The sequence below is a fragment of the Podarcis raffonei genome, chromosome 7 (assembly GCF_027172205.1).
Source record: "Podarcis raffonei isolate rPodRaf1 chromosome 7, rPodRaf1.pri, whole genome shotgun sequence".
Taxonomy (NCBI): domain Eukaryota; kingdom Metazoa; phylum Chordata; class Lepidosauria; order Squamata; family Lacertidae; genus Podarcis; species Podarcis raffonei.
In genome coordinates, this window is record NC_070608.1 from 42144999 (window position 1) to 42171103 (window position 26105).

Genomic DNA, 26105 nt, shown 5'->3' on the forward strand with positions numbered 1-26105 from the left:
GCGCAGCTTGACCAGTTGAATTTCTGCCTGAGACACCACTGTTCAAAGGCACAGGGAGCCCTGCTCTGGGGGCATATAGTTAAGCAGCAAAACAGAAGTCGGCCCGCTGTTGTTGGGGGGAAATCCAGCTCCAATCTCTCGCGTAAGCCGAGGCTTGGCGACGCTTCGGAGAGGAAGGCGGCGGAGGAAGGGCGGGCCCTCCTTTGGCCGCGTGTCTGGAGGTGGAAAGGAGCGACGCCCGACGGGCAACTTTCGGTTCAGTCCTGCGCCGGGAGCAGCTGCAGCCACTCCGCTCTCTGGTTCGTGGGCCATGGCTCAGCCGGAGAAAGTACTGCAGGCCAAGATAGTAATGGCCGGGGACTCCTACGTGGGGAAAAGCTCGATCCTGAGGCGATACACCGAGCTCTGCCCAACCAAGCCGTCTCCGCCCCCTTCCTATATCACCACCGTCGGTGAGTAATCGCTCTTCCGCCTGCAGCTGCCATTCACTTGCCCGCCTCCTCCGCTTTCCTTTCTTATCTGCTCCACGTACCCCTTCTGGCAGCGCCCCACCCGCTGCCTGTGGGTTGGAAAATCAGTTTATTCCCTCTTATAATAAGGTGCGTGCGCGCGCACAGTCGTCGCATTGTAGTTTCATCTATAATGTAGCGTGCAGTCTTCCAGCTCACACAGAGTTCTGTCAGAAACTTCCAAGTCTGCCCGAAGATCTCTGTGAAGCTTGAAAACACTGCGTGGTAAAACTTCGCAGCTATTAATTCAATTCTCAAACCTTTTATTGGCATCACATACAAACATCCATAGCAAATCAATACAGAATTACCGCCTTCCCAGTGACACAAAACATTTGTCAAATGAAAGAGGCAAAGCAGACTAAGGTTACATCTCTAGGTCTCCTCTCCAGACGTCTGCAATGTGTTTTAACGACAAAAAAGGTGCGCTCCTGATTATTCCCCAATACAGTGGTACCTCGGGTTAAGTACTTAATTCGTTCCAGAGGTCCGTTCTTAACCTGAAACTGTTCTTAACCTGAAGCACCACTTTAGCTAATGGGGCCTCCCGCTGCTGCTGAGCCGCCAGAGCACAGTTTCTGTTCTCATCCTGAAGCAAAGTTCTTAACCCGAGGTACTATTTCTAGGTTAGCGAAGTCTGTAACCTGAAGCGTATGTAACCCGAAGCATCTGTAACCCAAGGTACCACTGTAATAGAAAATGTATGACCTCTAACTCTAGTTTCCATTTGGGGATGCAGAGTTGACCTAGGAACTGCTGGCGGAGATCAACATATAGTTTACATTTAAGAACCATATGTGTAAGAGCTGCCACCTGATGGTCTTCACATGGGCAAATTCTTTCTCCTTCCACCATTCCCAAGAACCTTCCCCATAGGAGGTTTGAAGGATTTGAATTAAACCTGGCCAGTGAAAATGCCCTTCTTTCCTGAGGATTAAGTAAAAATTCAAGATAATGGAGGTTAATTTCATGTGCCCAAGAAAGTTGAAAGTTAAGAGGGGAACATGTTTTCTCTGCTGCTGCTGTTAGTTCCTGGTGTTCAGTGTCCCACAACCTATTTTTTATTATAGCCTTGGCAGATGGTGGGGACAACAATCGCAAAAATTCCACTGACAGCCCAAGTTGCTGTACCTTTATGTTAAACTGTTGTAGCCCTGGGGAAAGAAAGGGATCTAGCAAAACTTTACTAAGGTGAGGATCTTTATCTGTTGTGATTCAGATGTTTAACCAGCATGTAAGAAATCTTGCCCAGGCTATGGTCTCTACCTTGTGTTGACCTCCCTCTAGACACAAGGCTGCATAGGGTACACAACGTGGGACAGCAAAAATCTTAAAAAGGAAAGCTGCCTGCACTCGTTCTACCAGCTGGGTAAACCCTGGCAGCCAGACTGGAATTCCGTAGAGCAACTGAGCTATACCTTTGGTGTTGAAGACCTTGAGGTTAGAGAGGATATGCGAATTACCTCTTGTTATAAAGAAACACATTATGGCATGCATAGACATCTTACTGGCATTCACCACCGTTGCATGGTGCAAGGACCATAGAAGCTTATGATGGAATGTGATTCCCAGGTAGTTGAATTCGAATACCTGCTGGATAGGTTTTCCACCAAATACCCAGCTATAACTTTTGTGTGAATTCCCAAAAACCATTGTTTTGCTTTTATCAAAGTTCATGCACAATTTCATTCTGGACAGATAGTCAATACAGGAATTTAACAAACATTTTAGGCCAATTCTTGTCCGTGAAAGCAAAATCACATCATCTGCGTATAGAAGGATGGGAATGCTTGATGCATTGAGTTTTGGGCTGTGGGCATCCACCTGTTTTAGTAAAGAAGCGAGGTTGTTAAGAAAAAGGTTAAAAAGAGAGGGAGCGAGTACACAGCCTTGCTTTACTCCTCTGTTTATAATGACAGGATCTATCATTACATTCCCTGGTGTTGTTCTTATGTGACAGGTGTTCTTTGTGTAAAGCTTTTTGATCAAGTAATCTAGGTTCTAGGCCCATTGTCTCCAATTTGGACCATAACAGTCCCCTGTTGACAGTGTCAAAAGCAGCCTTGATATCAAGGAAGGCCACATAAAGACATTCTTTATGAAGCGGTGTGTACTTGGTGGCTAAATGAGATAACACCAAACAGTTGCGTAAAGTACCGTAGATTTCCCTGGCCTGAACCCTGCCTGCTCTGGACCTATGATGTTATTCCCATCAAGCCAAGTAGTTAGTTTATTTAACAGATGTTTAGCATACAATTTCCCGATGTTTGACAGTAGACTTATTGGCCGATAATTGGATGTCAGCTTTTTGCCACCCTTTTTAAAGATTGGGATAATTATAGATTGCTGCCATGAGTTAGGTATGGTACCAGATCTATCTATCATATGAATAGTTCCGCTAGTATCAGAGCCCACCACTCTGGCTTGGCTTTGATCAGTTCAGATGGAATAGCATCAGGGCTATTAGCATTTACAGTGGCTTCTCAAGTTTGGGTCTGGCACCCACGGACCCTCCTCAAAACCCACCTTTTCTGTGAAGCCCTTGACACAACCATGAGCGTAGCCGGGGGGGCAGCTGCCCCTCCCCCATCAAGAAAAACACATCACTAACTGAGGTTCTGTCACCCCCCAACAAAAGCCTGCCCCCCTAACAAAGATCCTGGCTATTCCCATGAGCACAACCCCCATACACATAGCTACTGTAAGCATGTGTAACAGGCTTCATTCAACACACTGGCAGTTACTTCCAAGTAAATACATGCAGAATTATACTGTGAAGCAATCAAGTATTTCCCCTATTTAACTTTGCTTTCCTGTGTTTCCTGTTTCAGTTTTAATAGTCAGGGCCATTTAGAGAAGTATAACTACTTTGCAGATTGCACCTGGAAACTAGACTCAGTGGAAGTGTGGCTGTGAGTGTGTGTTTTAAACATTGTGGGAAGTTATAATGTAAGTAGTTTAGCATTACATGCCACTACTTTTGTGAACTAATAATCCACATTATGTATTGTATAGCAACAGAGGACACACTTCATGGATTAAAAGTGTACAATATAAGTACATGAGGTGTACATTGTCACACTGGAATGTGCTATATGCGTGTATTCCACATGAACATGTGATTGCAAGCTCCCTGAATATTCAAGTGTATAAGGTAAAAGGGACCCCTGACCATTAGGTCCAGTCGTGGATGACTCTGGGGTTGCGGCGCTCATCTCGCTTTATTGGCCGAGGGAGCTGGCGTAGAGCTTCCGGGTCATGTGGCCAGCATGACTAAGCCGCTTCTGGCGAACCAGAGCAGCACACGGAAACGCCGTTTACCTTTCCACTGGGGCGGTACCTGTTTATCTACTTGCACTTTGTGCTTTCGAACTTCTAGGTTGGCAGGAGCAGGGACTGAGCAACAGGAGCTCACCCCATCGCGGGGATTTGAACTGCCGACCTTCTGATCAGCAAGCCCTAGGCTCTGTGGTTTAACCCACAGCACCAACCGCGTCCCATTCAGGTGTATAGTACATGTGAAATAGTGCTTTTGGACTAACATGCCAACAAGCAAGCACAAAAAGTCCTCATGCAGTAGTGCCCTAATACGGGTCACATCAAATGTTATTTATGTAAAGTACACACCATCACTAATTCAAGTGTTGTGAAATAGTGATGGTCAAATGTTATTTATGTAAAGTACACACCATCACTAATTCAAGTGTTGTGAAATAGTGATGGTCAAATATTATTTATGTAAAGTACACACCATCACTAATTCAAGTGTTGTGAAATAGTGATGGTGTGTACTTTACATAAATAACATTTGGGCACTACTGCATGAGGACTTTTTATGCTTGCTTGTTGGCATGTTTGTCCAAAAGCAGAATTGTGGAAAGCTGTACTGTACTTGCAAATAACGGTGTGTTGTGGTGCAGGGATATCTGCACCTACATTGTTTCCTCTGTGTGTAGTTTGGCCACCCTGTGGATAGCCTGAAGTTATTATCATTCTCTACATGAATAGGTGGAAGGAGCCATTGATCATGGGTGCTCTGTAGCCTGTGGGGATCAAAGGTACTGAATTATTTTAAAATCCACAAAGAAAACTAGCTAACCTCAGGTTTTATTTCTCTAAGATAATACTGAGGTTGCAATGTTTAGCCATAATGTTCATCCCATAAGGAGTGCAGCTGGTTGGGAGAACATCTTCATTTGAAGCAGAAGGCCCCTGGTTCAATTCCTGGCATATCTAGGTAGAGCTAGGTGAGACTTCTGTCTGAATTCCTGGAGACCCTCTGCCAGTCAGCATAGGTAGACCAAGGGTAGTCAACAGGGTGCCCTTCAAATGCTGCTGGACTGCCGCTCCCATCAGTCTTGAGCATTAGTCAAGTTGGCTGGGGCTGATGGGAGACCAACAACATCTGGAAGCTGCCATACCTGTAGAAAAAATACTAAGCTAGATGAACCAATGGTCTGACTCTGCATAAGAGTCTATGTTCTTCCTGGCTTCTTGCATGATTAGTGAACATCTGCAGAGGGAACTTTTGTGTTTTCAGTGGAAGCTCCTTACACATTTGACAGTGCTGATCTCCTGTGCAGCCCCAGCTGTACTGTGTTGCTTCTTACAACTATAGTGCCCGAAGAGGACTTAATTCTATAGACATCTGAGCAATTAATCCTTTCAACTCTCATGTCCAGCTTGGATGTCTATGGACATTTTGTTGCCCAGGAGAATCAAGATCAGATTAAACCAAGGACTGAAATGCTTGCACTTTGTGTCTGTGATTAATTTGGGGAATTATTGTTGTGACTGGCACGTACAAAAAAAGTGTGTGTGTGTGTGTGTGTGTGTGTGTGTGTGTGTTCAGCTACTTGAATTATTTTTAAAAGGACTGGTTGTAGTGGAAGATTCTCAGGGCTTATCATCTTTCCTTAGGCCTTTCATAGAATCATAGAATCATGGAGTTGGAAGAGACCACAAGGGCCATCGAGTCCAACCCCCTGCCAAGCAGGAAACACCATCAGAGCACTCCTGACATATGGTTGTCAAGACCTCCAAAGAAGGAGATTCCACCACACTCCTTGGCAGCAAATTCCACTGTCGAACAGCTCTTACTGTCAGGAAGTTCTTCCTAATGTTTAGGTGGAATCTTCTTTCTTGTAGTTTGGATCCATTGCTCCGTGTCCGCTTCTCTGGAGCAGCAGAAAACAACCTTTCTCCCTCCTCTATGTGACATCCTTTTATATATTTGAACATGGCTATCATATCATAGCCTCCTCTTCTCCAGGCTAAACATGCCCAGCTCCCTTAGCCATTCCTCATAAGGCATCGTTTCCAGGCCTTTGACCATTTTGGTTGCCCTCCTCTGGACACGTTCCAGTTTGTCAGTGTCCTTCTTGAACTGTGGTGCCCAGAACTGGACACAGTACTCCAGGTGAGGTCTGACCAGAACAGAATACAGTGGCACTATTACTTCCCTTGATCTAGATGCTATACTCCTATTGATGCAGCCCAGAATTGCATTGGCTTTTTTAGCTGCCGCATCACACTGTTGGCTCATGTCAAGTTTGTGGTCAACCAAGACTCCTAGATCCTTTTCACATGTACTGCTCTCAAGCCAGGTGTCACCCATCTTGTATTTGTGCCTCTCATTTTTTTTGCCCAAGTGCAATACTTTACATTTCTCCCTGTTAAAATTCATCTTGTTTGTTTTGGCCCAGTTCTCTAATCTGTCAAGGTCGTTTTGAAGTCTGATCCTGTCCTCTGGGGTGTTAGCCACCCCTCCCAGTTTGGTGTCATCTGCAAATTTGATCAGGATGCCCTTGAGTCCATCATCCAAGTCGTTGATAAAGATGTTGAGCAAGACCGGGCCCAAGACAGAACCCTGTGGCACCCCACTAGTCACTCTTCTCCAGGATGAAGAGGAACCATTGATGAGCACCCTTTGGGTTCGGTCAGTCAGCCAGTTACAAATCCACTGAGTGGTAGCATAGTCAAGACCGCATTTTACCAGCTTCTTTACAAGAATATCATGGGGCACCTTGTCAAATGCCTTGCTGAAATCAAGGTAGGCTACATCCACTGTGTTCCCTTCATCTACCAGGCTTGTAATTCTGTCAAAAAATGAGATCAGGTTAGTCTGACATGACTTATTTTTCAGAAATCCATGCTGACTATTGGTGATCACAGCATTCCTTTCTAGGTGCTCACAGACTGTTTGCTTAATGATCTGCTCCAGAATCTTCCCTGGTATTGATGTCAGACTGACTGGGCGGTAATTTTTTGGGTCCTCTCTTTTCCCCTTTTTGAAAATAGGGACAACATTTGCCCTCCTCCAGTCTGCCGGGACTTCGCCTGTTTCTGTGAGGATGACCTCAGACAGCCAATCCCGTTGGGTTGGTGAATAAATCTCTTTGAAAGGAGGGAAGCAATATTACCCATTGCATGTTGCATCCTGTTGTTCTACTTCTAATAGTAGAAATATTTATTTATGTTCCTTTTAGAAATGTTGTGGGCAACAACTTGTAATACACAGCGTGCTGGGAAAACATGTTCCTCATGCCAATGTCCATTGCTGCCCTTGCTGTTCATGTTTTATTTTCTCTCAGCAGTCTGGGGCCTTCAAATCACAAGGAGTGTTTCCCTTCCTTCTGGTGTGATCTTCTTAATATACTGTTTATACATCTTGTTTATTAATAATAATTCACTGCCATCAGTGTAATGGCGTTTTGCAGATTTCCATAAGCAAAGTCCCTTCCCCCAAGGACCTTACTGTCTAAATTTTGATAGCAACAACTGAGAAAGGGAAAACAAAGAGTAATAATGGATGTATGCTTTTAAGCATAGTTACAACTGAGCATGGCTAAGTATTTACTGTTATAGCTGTAATGTATATTTTAATAGACTCAGATAAGTGTAGTATTGTAGAGTTGGAAGAGATCCACAAGGGTCATCTAGTCCAACCCCCTGCAATGCAGGAATCACAGCTAAAACTGATGGTGGTTTTAGCTAAGGGCTACAATCCAACAGGTTTGGTGATACTTAAGATTATTGAATTAACTAAATTAAGTTCAACTGATTCTGTCCTGGGTTGTGGTCATGACTTTTAAAAAAAGTAAATGTGTTTTTCATATTGGGAATCACTCTCATTCCCCTCTTATTTTTAAGTGGAATATGAATATGTAAATGCAACGGGTACCGGGTATTTACATTAAAATTATACTGAAAAATCCTCTTGTATACTGAGTAGTACTTTGGGCATCCTGAAGTCCCACTGATTTCCATTTGATTTGTCAAACTGAATAAAAATGTCAGAATCTTTATGAGAGGTAGATGAGTTAAGGCTAGATTCCGTCAATCTAGTGTAAATATGCTAACGAAGCTCTGCTCTTTATAGTCAACCCCATCTGGAAGTTTACAGTTTAAAGCAGCTGCCATCAGACCATTGATTCTGAGAAGGAAAGTGTCCTCTTCCTCTGGGAGCAAGGGAAGAACGAATAGGCCCATCCTCTGTGAAAAAGGGTAATCAGAAAGAATTGGCAGTCAGTTCTGTGATGGGAGAAAGAACAGGACATGTATTGAAACCAGACTGTGCCACTGTAATGCTATTAAAGAACTCTGTGTAACCACAGTGAAGAAACGCAGAAGCAAATGGTATTCTAATTCATACTGGAGAATAGTCTTCTCATGCATGAATATGTGTTGGGTTCAGAATGGGAGGAACTATAACTTGGCTGAGTTATAGAAAATGACTGGTCGCTTCACACAGGCAACTTTGGGTCAGTGTTTTTCAGATCATAGAATTGTAGAGTTGGAAGGGACCGCAAGGGTCATTTAGTCCAACACCCGGCAATGCTGGAATATTTTGCCCAATGTGGGGCTCGAACACACAGCCCTGAGATTAAGAGCCTCATCCTCTATCAGCCAAGCTGTCATCTGAAGCAGTTGTCTCAAGTACAGATCACAAATTATACATGCTGCTGGTTGACCCATATTAGGAAGGTTTGCTGCAGTAGACAAAATGGCAGTTTGTATGCAAACTTTGCTGTTCAGACAATCCTTTCGCTATGAGCACAGTGCAATCTGGCATGTAGAATCGTCATGCAAATTGACCAACCGGGTTGATTTGTATATCTTCTTATTTGAATTCACATTCCGTTTGTGCCATTTTCCTGGGGGACCAGATTGGATATTAGGGGTTCCTTATAGAAACCAAGAAGCAGTATCTAGTTCTCCCTCCATGTGCACAGATCCTGATTTACCACACCATATCAACATTCTGTTAATTTTAGGATTATTAATAGGAGAGTAACAGAAACATCAATGTTTCAGCTGAAGAAACTGCAATTGAAGGTGGCAGGGGGGGGGTTATCTCCTGATTTATAGGCCTTCCTGATATCTTTGCCCAATCAATGTTCCCCAGAAACTGTTGGTTTTGAGAAAGACAGTTTTAATGTAATGGGAAAATAATAAATTGGGGGGGGGAATATATGTTGAGTATATATACTGTGAGACTTCAGCAGAAGATGAACAATCAATTAGAGAACAATTCTAGAAAAGGTTGCCAGATTATATTACATTTCTCAAATTTATTCTTCCTGTAATACATGATTCATTCTTTAATGTACAGGTCTAAAAGGTCTTCAACCCAATTTTCAGTTTGAAGTGCAGAACATGATTTCTAGAACTATAAAACAACACTCCTGCAGCAAAGTGATGCTATGGGTGTCCTAAAATGTGATTAAATGAGAATTCCATCTTTAGGAACAAAACTAAATTATATCTGGTCATGAAATATTTTCAAGAAGACTTGATAGCATATGTCATGGGCTGGCTAGGCATGGAGAAATGGTGGGAGGCACCAGCTGGGGAACCCCCAAGGGAAGAAGGCTCAGAGCCCAGGGATTGGTGGTGGGTGACACAGAGTGGTCAGAGGGAGCAGACTGGGAGGAGAATATGTTGGAAGCTGAAGAGGTAACAGGGTTTAGTGAGCAGGGAGACTCTACGGCACAGAAAAGTACAGAATTGGAGTCAGAAGCTAAAGCAAGAGAAGAGGGAGGCCAAGAGGCAGAGATGAGTCAAGCTGGTGAAGAAGCCAGGGAGCTTCTCCCTCCTGCTGCGACGCATTACTTTGCATCTCTTTATATGAGCAAAATATAGTCTTGGTCATAGCAACTCAAGTCATCTCATGGGGAAAATCTGAAGTTTCAGAGGGAATTAATGTTTCTGTGGCTGAAATCCATGGATTTTGGTTCATGTGTTACACTAGTAAACAATATAAAAAGGGAAAGCAGCAAATGAAGCAGGGTGATGAAAAGTACCTTTTAAATCAGGAGTGGAGAACCTGTGGCCCTCTGGGTGTTAGACTACAACTCCCATCAGCCAGCATGGCCAATGATTATGGATGATGGGAGTTGTAGTCCAACAACATCCTGAAGGCCAGAGGTTTCCTATCCTTGTTTTAAATCTACAGCAAAAAAAAGTCAGAAGATACTACTGATGGAATACTTGTAAAACTAAATATCTGTCATGTTTATCTATAGCGAATTTCACATTACCAAGATGAGTACCAATAACATAGTTTTGTTCCACATTAATACTAGTGAAATGCCGATTTGGATGGGTAAGTGGAGGAGCATCTGTAAATCACAGGACCACTGCAAGGGCAGTGCCACCCCCAAAGGGAGGCAGTGCCACTCCTAGAGGTCCCTGATAGCTGAGCACCTGTTGATGCTTCTTTCTTTCTCTGCTCAAGCTTAACCACTGCTCAGGCTGCTTTTACTTGTGAAGCACCATAGATGCCCTGCTGCTCTTGACGTGCTGTGGTGGAAGCTGCTCTGCTGGATTCTTATGGAGAAAGAAAAATATATCCACCCATGCAGTCCAACCAGGGAATGGAGGCTCAGTCCCACCTAGGTCATTCTGAGTGGTGGAGACTATCACATTCTGTCAGCATGGCGACTAGAATAACAAGCCAGGGGAAGGATGGACCTGGAATTGAGCAAAAGGTGGAAGTAATCCTACAGGAGCCTTCCCCAACCTGGTGCCCTCTAGATATTTCGGAATACAGCTCCCATCAGCCCCAGCCAGCACAGTTGTGGCAGGGGAAGGCTATCCTAGACTACTGGGTCGATTCCACCCCTCTGCTTTGCATGGCTCCATTCTTCTCATTTGCCCAGTCCTACCCTTTTTCCTGGTTTTGCTGGAGTGTAGCCAAGAGATTGTTTCTAAGAAACTGTATAATAAATACAATAAAATGAGTTCATTTGGATTTGAAATGAAGGGGCACAAACAAGCAGCATTTTCATTAAACAGGACTGTAACGGTTATAACCAAGAAAGCATTTCAATGTTATAGTAGATAAAAATCAGAATATTTCGTACTCTAAAGTAATCATATTGGCAATATCATCCAGAGCTAATTCTTTAAGGTTTTAGATACAGCAGCTTTGTGCATGCCTTGGACTGAGCAAGGCTTTTCAGCTAGGCTTGATGTTTAAAAGCCCTATTATGTGACTAGCTTTAAAATCCTCTTTTGCAAATTGTTTTCCAGCTAAGGCACAGCTAAGACTGGGTGTGCGCGGGTGAAAATCTGCAGATTGCTTGTGCATTGCCGTGTAGCCAATGTAAAAGCAATCTGCATCACGTACATCTGTTGTATGTCAGTTACATAGCAATGCACAACCAAACTGCAGAATCTACACTATAGACTGGAACACTTGCTGATGTGATTGCTGTGCTCACATCAGCATGGTGTCAGGATCAGTGTTAGTGCAGGGTCGTCCCATGTGATGCTGTCTGTGATTTTAAAAGTATAATGCACTTGCTGATTTTTCACCCCCCCCCCCTTTCTGCCAGGAAGGGGAGAGTGACAGAGTTTTTTGAAATTGATTGGAACCCAAGCTGTGATTCCTTTATTGAGGAAGCATTGTTGAGTCTATGGCTAGTGCATTTAATTCCCTGTCTCCATATGGATAAAAGTAATGGCCACAACTTCTTGCAGCCTTAGCTGGCTATTACATTTTGCTTGCTGGGAAATACTGGGTATAGCTATAGTGGCTGCCAGTTGCCACTGCCGGTTGCCGAATGCGATTGCTACCTCCCCCAGATGAACAGGCAAGAGTCAAAATATATCTATACTAGGAGAATTTCAAGACTGAAGAGGAATTCTGTGCACCTAGTTCGTATATTCTCTAGGCATAAATCTTACAGTATCTTGCAGACAAATGGGGCATGTTGCAATTGTGCAACCTTTGTGAATACAACCAATATTCATAGCAAGAGCTCAGATCCAACTCAAAAGGTGTATCTTTGGAAGAAGCCAGATCAGTTCTCTAAAGAGCACGTATTTCCAGTTCTTTCCACTCCCAGTTCCTATTCCCATGTCCCCCTCCCACCCCCAGTGTGTAGTTGGGAAGTTGTTGATCTGGGTGAAATAAGAATCCCCTCTCTTTTGCCCTGGTGCAAAGGACTACAGAGTGATGAAGATACAATATGGTAAAATGTCATTTCTCAGTACTTACAATGCTTTCCCCCCTCATAGTTTGGACATTTCAGGTCCTGCTCACAACCCCAGAATTATAGTTGCAAGTTGGTAGTTTGCTGGCGATATTGGGAGGGTTGCAACTGTGGGTAGTAGCATTTAGTTGTTCAAGATTTGCTTTTCTTAAAAAATAAAAAAAATGCATTCACAGTAAATTTTCATTGAAAGCACTTTATTCAGCACTTAAACTCTCAGGGATGGTTGCCCTTCTTCCTCTTCAATTATGCAGTTTTTGTGAATTATAAGCAGCTATAGTTTTCTAATTAAACTTATACGGATCATAAGGCAGACTCATCACATTGAGAATAGCAGACTATAAAGAATAACTGTTTTTGTTTAAACAATGGCACCTCATTGAACACCAGGGGAAAAGTTTATGGGGGGGAAAAGATTTGCATGTCCAAGTGAACATGGAGATGCTTAACCAAATAAGTTTTGAAATAGTTCCATGACATATTTCCTTGCAATGGATTTCCTTGTAGTGCTTTCAGATACTGTGTACAAGTTACTCACAGAGGTCTCAGAGTGCTTCGGAAGCAAAACTTAACTTTTAAAGCGGTGGGAAAAGATCCTAAAGAAAACTCCTTATGACTTGGCTGTCAAAGTAAAAGTAAGACTCTTTTTTTACCTCTTGCTAAAATATAAAAATGTTCAAATAAATATCGTTCATTTCACTTCATCATAGGATTCAAAGTAGCTTTACTCCAACTTATTTTCTGCTTCATATGTCTTAATTAAGGACTAAAGGGAATATTCTTTCCATTTGCATGGCTGCAAAATGTTTAACTGATTTTGTTTTTCTACAGTTGTCAGATGATTTCACCTTTTCTCTTTCTTTTTTGTATCCAAATGAGTCCTTTCTTAAGATTGACATGGGTTTGATAAACAATCGGTACCTATCAGGGTAGCCAATAGCTTACCACTGAGAAATTCCAAAACTACACATTGTACAGTGGTAACTCGGGTTACAGACGCTTCAGGTTACAGACTCCGCTAACCCAGAAATAGTACCTCAGGTTAAGAACTTTGCTTCAGGATGAGAACGGAAATCGTGCAGCGGTGGCACGGCGGCAGTGGGAGGCTCCATCAGCTAAAGTGGTACCTCAGGTTAATAGTTTCAGGATAAGAATGGACCTCCAGAACGAATTAAGTCCTTAACCTGAGGTACCGCTGTATTGCTACATGCATGTTGCTTATTGATTTTAGAGTTAAAATCCCAAGGTCTTCTTCAGTGTCCGTTAGCCCTCAGCTGCCTAGTCTTTGTGTAAAACACGGAGAGGAGATGTGTGTCTCTCCAAGTAGGGCTCCCAGATTCCAGGACTTCCATGCATCACCAGCACTCTGTTTCTACTGAAAGCCTGGTTGATGGAGCTCAGCACATTGAGGGTGCCATCTGGGCTTCAGTACCAGATGACTGAGTGCTCAGCTGATTTCAAGGGCAAATCAGTGCCCACTCGGATCAAGGAAACCCTTGCCTCAAGGCTTGCTCCTTAGTACGTCTCACTGAGGACACTGCCTTGGTTTCTGCTCTCTTTCCACAATTGTTCCATTGGATTTGATTCCTGCCTCAACTATATACACTTGCCTTTGGCCCTCTCGGCTCCTGCTTGGCACCTTGACTCCTGGCTGCTTTGGAACAGTCACCTAATTCTGGCTCAAGTAGCTTGACAGCCAGCTCACCCATCCACCTCATTCGTGGAGCCTGACAACCTGCAGACCAGCCCATTCAGTGGTCTGTCACTTAAGATTTGTAAGCTCTCTGCAGACAGAGATATTCTGACACCCTCCAGCATTTCATTTCTTTTGTGCTACCAGAATATATCAACCAGTGGGATCAAGCAAGAGACTTCTGCATTCCCTTCTTCAGCTTTTGACCTCTATCTGTCTTATTTGAGGAAGTTCCAGTGTTACTCAAGAAGTTGTTTTTTCCTCCCTTTCTTCAATCTGTAAGACAGATTTGTTGTAGGCCCACTTATACCGAACAGATAGCACAACCTGAAAATTCTGGCTTCCACAGAAACTTTTAGTGTGCTCGGTACCCACTTTAGCTTGGTACCCACTTTGCATCAACAGTGTGTTCATGATACAATGAATGATTATAAAATCCTGAAAAGCTTTATTAGAATTGGGTTTGGATTGTTGTGTCCCATGCTTGTGATACTTTGAAGAAGCTAGGATGAAAATGCAGGCAAAAACAATGTGATCAAATAGCATTTGTCTGGCTTGTAATCAAGCCTACTTTTGTTATCATGGCCATATAATACTATGGCTTAATTTTATCAGCAGTGCGGTGGGCTTTGGCCCTGCAGTTCTCATCCCCCTCCCCACAGCTTTGTCCATTTGTGAAATTTGTTTGAAATTTTATATAAAGCTATGAATAACTCATGCATGCAATACTTATTGACTTCTGTTTTTCACTAACATTCATTGACCTTTTAGGTCAATAAATGTAAAGTTGATTTAAGAAGTCAATATGCCTTATTTTAATTTAGATTAAATTTTCATCTGATTCAGCACTCTCTAGTTCTCTTTTTATAAATAAAATGCTCATGTCAATTTATTATTAAAATTTATGTCAAATATAAAATGTTTTCATGTAGGACTGGAAATCCCCAGCTGAGTTATTATTTTTAAGCATTTCCAGCTCAGTGTTTTGAAAGTGACCTTCCTGTGCTCAACTGTATATCATGCCCCTTTCCAGTGCCTTTCCAGTTATTGTACAGAAGGTATACAGACATAAAATTGTATTGCAAGCTCTATGTGAAAAGAGAAATTTCCCTCTCTTAAATGTTGTTTATAGATGTGGGCATATAAGTGAATTTGGCTAAAGTAATGATCCTTCTAGATTTTCATTTTACGAAATAAATCCAATAAATTAGGTTTTTTACGCTGAAGCTTTAGTGAGATTTCATCAACCCTTAGGTTTGAACTAAATAATACTTTTTTAAAAAAAAGAACAATCTTTTAAATTCTGCAGCAGTTTGCTTCAAATGGTTGCAAAGTCTCTTCCACAGAGGGCAAGGTAAGAGTTCTTTCTAAACTAATAAGGAAGCACAGCTATGGGAATTTCCCTTTTACTGAGTACTTTGGTGAGATTCCGAACTGTTATATAGATGATGGATTTTTTTACATCCTTTGACACTTCTATTATTCCTTTGATTTGTTCTCCTTTCATATTTATAGATATGATAATAGTTCCCCCCTTGTTTCTTTTAGGCATTGATTTCGAAGTAAAAACCATTTCAGTAAATGATACAGCAATGAAACTACAGATATGGTGAGTTTTTATTTATTTAGAAAAATGTACAGATCATTCATTCAGAAAAAATCTCTAAGTGGTGTACATAATAAATAACTGATAAATTCCAAACTTTAGAATAATTAGTATATCAAAATTAGTAATCTGCTCTTGGTATTCTAAGATGTGTATTCATTATTTTTTTTCAGTACAAGTAGTTTTCTTCTTTGGGTTCAGTAACAATTCAGTTTATATTTTATTACTTTCAAACCCATTCAATGGGAACAAAACTTGGGGGCCTTTCTGTTGTTTTACTATAACTCCCATCTTCCCTGTTCATTGGCTATGCTGGCTGAGGATGATGGGATTTGAACATATGAGAGACCACAAGTTTACCATCCCTGCTATAGGAAGCAATGTGTGTGAATGGATCATGGCCATACAGCTGCTTGGGTTCATGTTGTAAAGGTTTGCTAACTACTCTACTCATAGAACCCAATATAATAAAAGACCAGACAATGTTTTTTGCTGTTGTCAATCTACTAACACTCTGTGTGTGAGAGAGGGAGGGAGGTGTAGGCTGTGAGATTGGGCAGCCTTTGAATGCACACCCTTTGTGAATTCTGAGAGATTCCTCACATCCCAATTTTACAAATCCACCTAGCAGCAACTGGCAGACAGAGTAGTTTGTGCTAATGTGGTTATAAGCAAAGCAGGTGGTGGAAAAGGTTTTCTTGCAATACTGCCTGTTTGCAACATTGTGTATAACTAAGAAAACCAGTTACATCTTGTTTCCTGTATGATTTTGCCAATGTAACTGAGTCACACATAGCTGGGCAAACCTCAACCAATCTGATCCTAGTACAGTGGTACCTCTGGTTAAGTACTTAATTCGTTCTGGAGGTCCGTACTTAACCTGAAACTGTTCTTAACCTGAAGCACCACTTTAGCTAATGGGACCTCCTGCTGCCGCCACGCTGCTGGAGCACGATTTCTGTTCTCATTCTGAAGCAAAATTCTTAACCTGAAGCAGTATTTCTGGGTTAGCGGAGTCTGTAACCTGAAGCGTATGTAACCTGAAGCATATGTAACCTGAAGCGTATGTAACCTGAGGTACCACTGTACAGTTGTACCTTGGAAGTTGAACAGAATCCGTTCCGGAAGTCCGTTCAACTTCCAAAACCAAATCACGGCTTCTGATTGACTGCAGGAAGCTCCTGCAGCCAATCAGAAGCTGTGGAAGCCCTGTCAAATGTTCAGCTTCCAAAAGAACGTTCACAAACCAGAACAGTCACTTCCGGGTTTTGGGGAGCCAAAACATCCAAGTTCCAGGGCATTCAGGATCCAAGGTACAACTGTATACTTTTTCCAGAAATGTGTTTGGTGCTATAGAACTCATAACTCCACAGCCTGTTTGAGACCACTGTAAAATGTAGAAAACAAAATAATAGAATTGTAGAGTTGGGAGGGATCCTGAGGGTCATCTAATCCAAATCCCTGCAATGCAGGAATCCATGACAAATGGCCATCCAACCTCTGCTTTAAAACCTCCAAGGAAGGAGAGTCCATCACACCTGGAGGGAGGCCATTCCACTGTCGAACAGCTCTTAACTGTTCTTCCTGATGTTTAGCTGGAATCTCCTTTCTTGTAACTTGAATCCACTGAATCGAGTCCTACCTTCTGGAGCAGGAGAAAACAAGCTTGCTCCATTTTCCAAGTGACAGCCCTTTAGATATTTGAAGATTGCCCTTATAACTGGCTCCACACAGCATCATAAGCTGATGGTGGTGGTAAAACACAACACTATCATCAGGTAGTGCAGCCATTTTGTGCCTAATCATATGTATATTTTTGGTGCATTGTTCACGCAGTCCAACTGTTCCATTCCTTCACAAGTACAACACAGATTTAAAGCCAGGGTTATTTGCATCCATAGTATTTTGAATAAAATCTGATCTGGAGTGAATCTTTACTTCAGAAGTACTTAACTGGTATGCCAACTAGGTTTTTATTTGTATGTGCAGCTTCTGCATTTTTTCTGTTTACAGAAAGCTGCAATTAATGATTTAGGACTGTTTGTTCACAATCTTACAATGTAAGCAGTACCAAATGATTCCTTACAATGTTTTATAGGGACACTGCCGGTCAGGAGCGATTCCATACATTTACAACTAGTTTCTTCCGTGGAGCACATGGATTCGTTCTTGTCTATGATATCACAAGTACAGAAAGCTTTCAAGGAATTGCACACTGGATGAAAGATATAAATGAGGTACGTTTATACCATTCTGCCTTTGCTCTCAATATACAATGATCTTTGACAGGTTCATAGAAGCTAGGGACAGACACTCAAATGCACCCAGAACAGAGTGCTATTTTTTTTTACTGCTGCTATTTAGATGAGGAATCCACTGTATATCCCATGATCTATCACTGTTTGTCTCTTCCTGTTTTCTTGTGTAAAGTGTTGCATCATGGTAAAGAGAGGTAAGTATCCGCATGATTTGTCTGGACCACAGTCTTGCTCTCTATTCTTTTGGTTCACAACTGATCCATTCCACCTGTGCATTTACTCACTTAGACATCTTACTCATTTCATCTGCCAGTGTGTTAAAATCCTGGACACATCATCATGTTGTTACCCAACTATTTCCCAATGTCGCCCCAGATTTCTGTTTTTGCTTTTGAACATGGGGTGGTAGAGGTGGTGGCAAAGGACATGCATATGTCCCACAAACACGTTAACATTGATTGGGATGGGTTTGAGCCCATGGGTGAAGTCATGGGTGAACTACAGATTTAGTATTTGTTAAAAAATTGTATACAATCCTGAATCTGTCGTTCTGGAAGGAGAAAGCCCATGTTCACAGGAAATATGCAAAGATTAATTCCTGGAGAGCAAGGAACAAAAATACAGTGGTACCTCGGGTTAAGTACTTAATTCGTTCCGGAGGTCTGTACTTAACCTGAAACTGTTCTTAACCTGAAACACCACTTTAGCTAATGGGGCCTCCTGCTGCTGCCGCGCCACCGGAGCATGATTTCTGTTCTCATCCTGAAGCAAAGTTCTTAACGTGAAGCACTATTTCTGGGTTAGCGGAGTATAACCTGAAGCGTATGTAATAATAATAATAATAATAATAAATTTTATTTATATCCCGCCCTCCCCAGCCGAAGCTGGGCTCAGGGCGGCTAACAACAATAAAACAATACAAAAGTACAACACAAACAACACTCTAAAATCATTCATTATAAAATTAATTAATTAATGTAACCTGAAGCATATGTAACCCGAGGTACCACTGTAAATTAATTATAAGAATATTGGCTTTGGCATATAGTAAAAGACCAGCAAATCAACAAAAATATATATTAAGTCTTAAACAGTTAGACTTCCATTCCTATTCTGCAATAGTCAGTATTCTCATGCCTCTCTATATCAAATTGTAGGATTATTATTATAATTATTAATTATTATTATTATTACATTTATTGGCCACTTTTTGCCATGGTAACTCAAAGCAATTTACAATATATAAACAAACAAACATATACATTCTTCTGGCATAAAACGGAAAACAAATAAAAATCTAAAAGACAACCCTGTGCTTAAAAGGCAAGATTAAAACATCCTACCCACTCAAGGGAATTCTAAGTTTGAAAGTCTTGCTGGAGACTACTAATTCTCACTGTCATCCTATGCCTTACACAGGGTACAACTTAACCGTGTTTTACCTTTATGGGGCAAAGTTTTATTTTCTTAACAGTAAATGGGAATAGTGGAAAGGAAAGGTAAGGAAAAAGAATCAAGGACCAGAAGGACTATTCTATGCCCATATGCTCCAGTATCTTGCTTCCAACAAGCTGCCATCATGCATCCTGTGGCAGTGAATTCAGCTAACGAGCCCCACCAGCAAAAGCCCATGCAAGGATTTCTTCTAGCACAATGGGGCTCCCTTGGCATCTCCTCCCTCTGTGCCACCACAGATTGACTGTGGGAGTGGGGTCAGGAGAACTCACTGAATAGTATGGCATGGAAGGAGAGGGCAGATTGCTCCATCAGGCAAGCAGAAATGGTTGCACCGATGGACTGATCTGCTTAGTGCCATATTGAATTCCTCCCAAAATATTTATGTGTAGTCTTATCTCATCCATGTAACGGATAGGATTATGCTGTTAGCTGTGTGATTTCTACATGTCCCGTTGTGTCCTCTTCCTGTGTTGTATTAGTGCTGATGTGCTGTGTGGATAGGTTTTTTTGAGATTTGTTGTAAGATCTTAAACCACGACTTCATTACATAGGATATTTGGAGGGGTTCATTGCTGAGTAAAACAAGAAGCGTCTGGCCAAATCCTAAGCAACTCCTTCAGTTGCCTGTGAGTCAGTAATTTTTGTCCCACCATACATATGATTCCACAGAGCCCTTAAGGCAGCTTCCAACTTATAGATAAATTTCTTTAAAAATATAATAGAAAAGGAGAAAAATATGTTTAGAACGCAGACAAGCAAAATATCCTTTAAGATCATCACATTTTAGGTTGTAAGCTATTTTGGGTGGGGACCTATTCTGATGTACTCGATAAAGCAGCATACACACTGATGCTGCTACACGCCTAGATAACGATAACAACTATGAATTGTCCGTAGGAAGAGCCAATTCTCAGGTTAAAGTGTGATATTAAAAAATCAGCCACTGCTTTGCTTTGTTTGCTAAAAAAAAGAGTCTTCATATCTCTTTTAAAACTTAAGAGAGAGAGCAGGACAAGCTTTGCTGGTTCAGGAGTTCTGTCGTGGGGGTGTCATTAGTGAAAAGGCCCTGCCAATCAGGTAAGGAGGCATTGGGAACCAGCCCCCTTTTAATGATTTTGGTGTACAGTCGTACCTTGGATCTCAAACGCCTTGGCTCCAGAACGCCTTGGCTCCCGAATGATCGAAACCTGGAAGTGAGTGTTCCGGTTTTCAAACGTTATTTTGGAAGCCAAACGTCTGACGAGGCTTCCGCAGCTTCCGATTGGCTGCAGGAAGCACCGCTTTGGTTTTTAAACATTTTGGAATGCGAATGGACTTCCGGAACGAATTCCGTTTAACTTCCAAGGTACGACTGTACTTCACAGAAGTGCACTCCCAGGTAGCCTAGACCTAATCTGTTAAGGACTTTAAAGGTTGCGATTTTTGCATAATGCATCAGGGTCAAGCTAAACGTTACACTTAATGCTTAGCATGCAACTATGGCATGTGGGGAGGTAAGAGTTATTTCTGCCCTCCCCAGCAGTGACCCCTCCTGAAAATCTCCACCACCTTGCACATGGCTGCAAGGCTTGGTTTAAAAAGTTCCTGTTGGGAACTTTTCCCCTAAGTATCATAAAGCTGACTGAATGGGATTTGACCTTGTTTTGAATATGTTGGCCTTGTTTTGAATACGTGATCTGCTTGCACTGCAAGTACTAATAGTGTGCAGAGAATTTCTGCATCTTATAGTTTAGCTATAATTGCATTCCAATTATCCCTGACCAATAGTCACGCTGACCGGGTCTGGTGTGAGTTGGAGTCCAAGAACAAGATGTTAGCCACTCATGGTGGTATAATAATAATAATAATAATAATAATAATAATAATAATAATACCTCACCCATCTGACTGGTTTGCCCCAGCCACCCTGGGCAGTCTAGAACCATCCTAATGCTTTATATATTTTATTTTGAATATCATTAATCCAATAGTTGTTGATGCCTCTGTGTCACAACCAACACCTTTGTAGATCTGTCAGAGTTAACCAGCAAGTGTGATATTAAAGAATAATGTAAATGTTTGTATGTCAATTATGCTAATAATGTGCAAGGCTTGCAGATTCTGTTGTGGGGAAACATTACTTTTCAAGACAGGTCAAGATATACTGGGACTTTAATATTTAAATCATTCTTACCTTTCAAATGAAGGACAGCTTAATACTCTGCGCTTATAATGCTGATCGCAGCAAGTTTCAAGACAATCAGCATGTTTATTACAGGAAAATTGCTTCAAAATACAAGTTTGCTTTACAAATTTCTCATATGAGGGTGCAAGATTGATATAGTCCTTTCTCTCTCACAGGTGCTCAATTAAAAAATATGAGCACCTGTGAGAGAGAAAGGACTATATCAATCTTGCACCCTCATATGAGAAATTTGTAAAGCAAACTTGTATTTTGCAAACTTGTAATCCGTTTTAGAACATCGTTCAGCATGCTCATGGCATAAAGTGGCTTTGAAATCAAATATTAATTTATAAAGATGAAGGAGGTGGCCATTTTATGACACACAAAGGTATTCTCATAAGTTTGTGGGGCAGAAACTGGGGAGAGGAGAAAGCGTTCCCCGCAACCAGCCCTCCTTGTTCCCGAGGAGTCCTACCCGCACCCCTGCCTGGGAGCTGCAGCTTTCAGGGCAGAGGCAGGTCCTCTGTGTAAAGACTGTCTGGGTGAATTTGCTCACACTTTTCAGTACCCCACAAATCTGAATACTGAGCTAAATATTTAACATGCAGCCTTACTGCAAAGGCCACCCTACAAGTGATGCTTTAAAGTGCTTTTTGCATTTAACATACATATTTTTAAAAATGCAAGTACCATCAGATAGGGGAGGGCTTATAATTAGCAGGAGTATAACAGACAGGGAGAATGAATTTAACTCAAGAGGGGGGAAATTCCTCTTGATGCTGTTTGCATTGGCACCCTTTTGGGATTTCCTCTCAATGCAAATAGCACTTTCAGAAGCAGGGATTTCTTGCACCCTTCCTGCAGTGCCTGATTCACCCTATGTCCAGCTAATGCTCTTTGCATTATTTTTATTTTTGCAACCTGCATGTTAACATCACAGCTTGTTGTGCCCTTAATACCAGCTTTTGCGCTGATCAGATACAAGATGTCCCTTGCACTGAACCTCTATGCATAATCTATTACTTTTGTGTACTGGTGTTCATGTTATTAAACTGCTCCTCCTTGTGGCCAAAGATCATATAGAATCCAGATGATGAGCCGACTGTTGTTAATCTTCAGAGCTGTAAAATCAGTCTCGATTTTTCCCTTATTGAAGGATATTCTTGTCCTTGGCTTAAGGGATGACCATAGGAAGCTAATGTAAGTAACTGGTCCTAGATTTCTTAAACTAATTGAAATATACTCAGAGTCCTGCAGTGATTTCATGCTCTTTATTGCAGCTTGTAAAACAGTGATTGAATTTCCCCCCAAACCTCAGGCCTTTATATACATTATTTACACAATGAGTCCCGTCTTAGAACATTGTTCTAGAACATCGTTCAGCATCCCTCCTGGAGCCTGATTGGTCTTCTCCTGCAGGCCAATCAGTTGTTGCATTCTACGATCCTACCAGCCTAATAGGGTGATTAACTTCCTCCTGGAGCCTGATTGGTCTTCTCCTGCAAGCCAATCAGTTGTTGCATTCTAGGATCCTACCTGCCTATTGTTCTAGGATCCAAGCTTAGTACATAACACTAATGTTAATAATTTGAATTTTGCAAAACTCTATAAGAGAAGCTGCTCACTATTTTAAGATTTCGGTTGAAGCAACATGTATAATTGCATTTTTCTGGGGGTGGGTGGGAATGATTTGTTTATCATTGCCCTTCTTTGCCTTTTTGTGATTTAAAAAAATGAATTTGGAAGAACAGCTCAGGCAACAAGATACATAACTTTCACAATGCAGGAAAAAGGAAGCACACTTTCATTTTGTTTAAGTACTACTTTTTTCTATCTCTTCAAATGTGGAATGCTTAAATCAAATGTTATTAGGAAGCATGCTACTTCTCTCATTAAATAATAAAAAGGTAAACTACTCTATTTATTATATGCAGTTTTAGGAACTTAGAATATAATTTTATATAGAAGAATCAATGATCTTAATGAGTAAAGCTCCAGTGCCTATTGAAACAACCATCATTTTCTTCTATTAATCCAGGTCAGATTGATTCATTATTTTCAGCTTGTGCTTTGCACCCTTGCAATGAGCTTACTTCATTTGAAAAGCTACATTATCCTGAACATCAGCTGCAGTTATGAAATGAGATTAGTTGAGTGGATTAAAAAGATGAAACAGTAACCTTAATAATTTTGCCTGCTGCTGTACTGCTGAAATGAAGCAACATAGTTGTGAGTCGGCATAACTCTACTGACGTTTCATGAATAAAAACCATGTTCCTTCATGCCTTTTCAGATGTTTACATCAACACAGTGGGGCGGGACTTTGCTCTCCCCCTATAATTCATAAACACAAGGCTGATGTTTTGTGCAAAGTGACTTTTGTAGCTTCACTGAAGCCAAACAAGTCACTTCAACTTGACACACTCAATTCAGTGAATTCTCCCATTTCCCTGTCAAGAATTAGAACAAGTTTTGATGTCCATGTTAAGTATCTGGATATTTTTCCTCTTGCAACTGAAGAAGACCACTGGTTCAAACAAGCCATTTAATTGTTTGGCTCCAGAGGTGATTTGCACAAGCAGAAACGTTGGCTTGTTGGTGTGTGTATGTCGTTTCCTCACTCTGTCAGCAGCCCACTGTGCCACATCCCACACTGTCAGGATTGACTTTTCGGAAGGCTCTGGCAACTGCAGTTCAGAGGACGGAGTGGGAAAGCCCTGTTCCTTGAACATAACATCATTCACGGTTCTCTGTATCCAGCCCATTAAGTATCACTAACTTTACAATACACATACATTTGTAAATGCCAGGATCTGTTTCAGAACATGTTTCTTCTAATTTAGATATTCACAGATGCCATCAATTGCCTTGAAGTAAGAGAGCTATCCATTATATGCCCACATTGTATGCTTCAGTCACAGGGATTATTTTACCCTCTGTTCTTGAGGAAATTATTGCTGCGGTTCATGTATGTCTTGACCTAGGGTCTGTGAGCTATCAGAAAGCAGGAGAAGTAAATCTAACTCAAGGAGACACCTAATTGAAAGTCAAAAATAACAATAACATTGTGAATTCTTTGCTAGAGATAGGATAGTTTCCAACAGTAGGAGCTAGGGACTTTCTTGAGGCAGCAACGTAAAGATTTGTGCCCAGTCCTGTGCATGGGACTTACTTCATAGCATATGTACATAGGATTGTGGCCTTGCTTATTGCTGGATAGGAGTAGTGGTTTCTCTTCTAACATTGATTTCTATGTGTTTTGCCAAGGCCTTTAGGGGTACACCCTGGGCAAAAGCAAGTAAGCATGTGCTATGATATACCACCCTCTATCAAGGAAAATATTCTAAATTGGGCGGGCAGGTGATTCGTAGTGGATCTTGTGATTTGGGAAGCACTATGGGAGCTTGTATGAGTCCTTGTTGAACCAAGAACCCAGCATGTAGTAAACTTGGTTGTGGAGGATCTATCTATCTACCTATCAATCATCTATCTATCTATCATCTTCCAGCTTGTGCCTCTGATATCATTGTATTGACATTCACTAAGAAGTAAGTAGTTTCCTTAGCTCAAAGAAATATAGAAGGGGGCAGGAAGGCCTGAATAATATAGAACAGTGCCTTGTGGCAGTCAGATTATTTGTTCATCTAGTCCAGAATCATCTGCTCTGACTGGTGGTGTCTCTGGTACATGATCCTTCTAGCTGGAGGTGGCAGGGATTGAACCTAGGAACTTCTGACAAGAAAGCAAGTACTATACTATCACTGAGCTATAAGCTCTCCATAGGAATAAGTCAAATGAGGTAGCTGGGCTTGAGAACGCACTTCAACCCCCGGGAGAAGAATGAGTTGTATACATCAGCCATCCTTCTCAGAGCAGACTTATTAAAATTAATATATGTGACTAACTTAGGTTCATTACTTTCAGTGGGTCCACTCTGAGTTAGTGACATACAACCCCGTTTGTTTGGAGAGGTGTATCCTGCTGTTGAGTGTATGTGGTATAAGAAGCTCTGCTAATGGGTTGCTTTTTTAGGGTGCTGATCTTGTCTGTCTTATGTATTGAACAGGGATGTTTGTGTTGTTGCTGTTGTTGTTGTTGTTTTGTCGTTTAGTCGTGTCCGACTCTTCGTGACCCCATGGACCAGAGCACGCCAGGCACTCCTGTCTTCCACTAACTCCCGCAGTTTGGTCAAACTCATGCTGGTAGCTTCGAGAACACTGTCCAACCATCTTGTCCTCTGTCTCTCCTTCTCTTTGTGCCCTCCATCTTTCCCAACATCAGGGTCTTTTCCAGGGAGTCTTCTCTTCTCATGAGGTGGCCAAAGTATTGGACCCTCAGCTTCAGGATCTGTCCTTCCAGTGAGCATCCACGACTGATTTCCTTCAGAATGGGATGTAGGAGTGCAAATATCCAGAGATGCAGTGATCAGGTGGGATTGCTATGAGGAATTATAACAGATATAGAGTAAGCCATCTGTGTCAGCAATGAAAGCATTGCGTTGACTGGGTTTAAACTATTTTGATATGATTCTTGATAGCAATCCCACCTGATCACTACATCTCTGGATATTTGCATTCCTACAATGGATAGGTTTGATCTTCTTGCAGTCCATGGGACTCTCAAGAGTCTTCTCCGGCACCATAATTCAAAAGCATCAATTCTTCGGCGATCAGCCTTCTTTATGGTCCAGCTCTCACTTCCATACATCACTACTGGGAAAACCATAGCTTTAACTATACGGACCTTTGTTGGCAAGGTGATGTCTCTGCTTTTTAAGATGCTGTCTAGGTTTGCTGTCTAGGTTTAAGATGCTGTCTAGGCTGTTGTTATTTTGCTTAATTACTGTAGCTTTTGTTTTACCCACCTGTACTGAACAATGCATGTTGAAAATATTTTGCTTTCCCAGAGTAGTATCT

At 41.6% G+C, this 26105-nt stretch overlaps 1 protein-coding gene across 1 annotated transcript in view; it reads left to right on the forward strand.

The window, feature by feature from the left end:
• The window catches only part of LOC128417512 (ras-related protein Rab-10-like), a 36610-nt gene continuing 10505 nt past the window's right edge, over positions 1-26105 (forward strand). The window contains exons 1-3 of the mRNA XM_053396276.1: positions 1-452; positions 15252-15312; positions 17408-17546. Coding sequence (XP_053252251.1) covers positions 311-452; positions 15252-15312; positions 17408-17546 — 342 coding nt within the window. The 5' untranslated portion in view covers positions 1-310. The remainder of the gene's footprint in view (positions 453-15251; positions 15313-17407; positions 17547-26105) is intronic.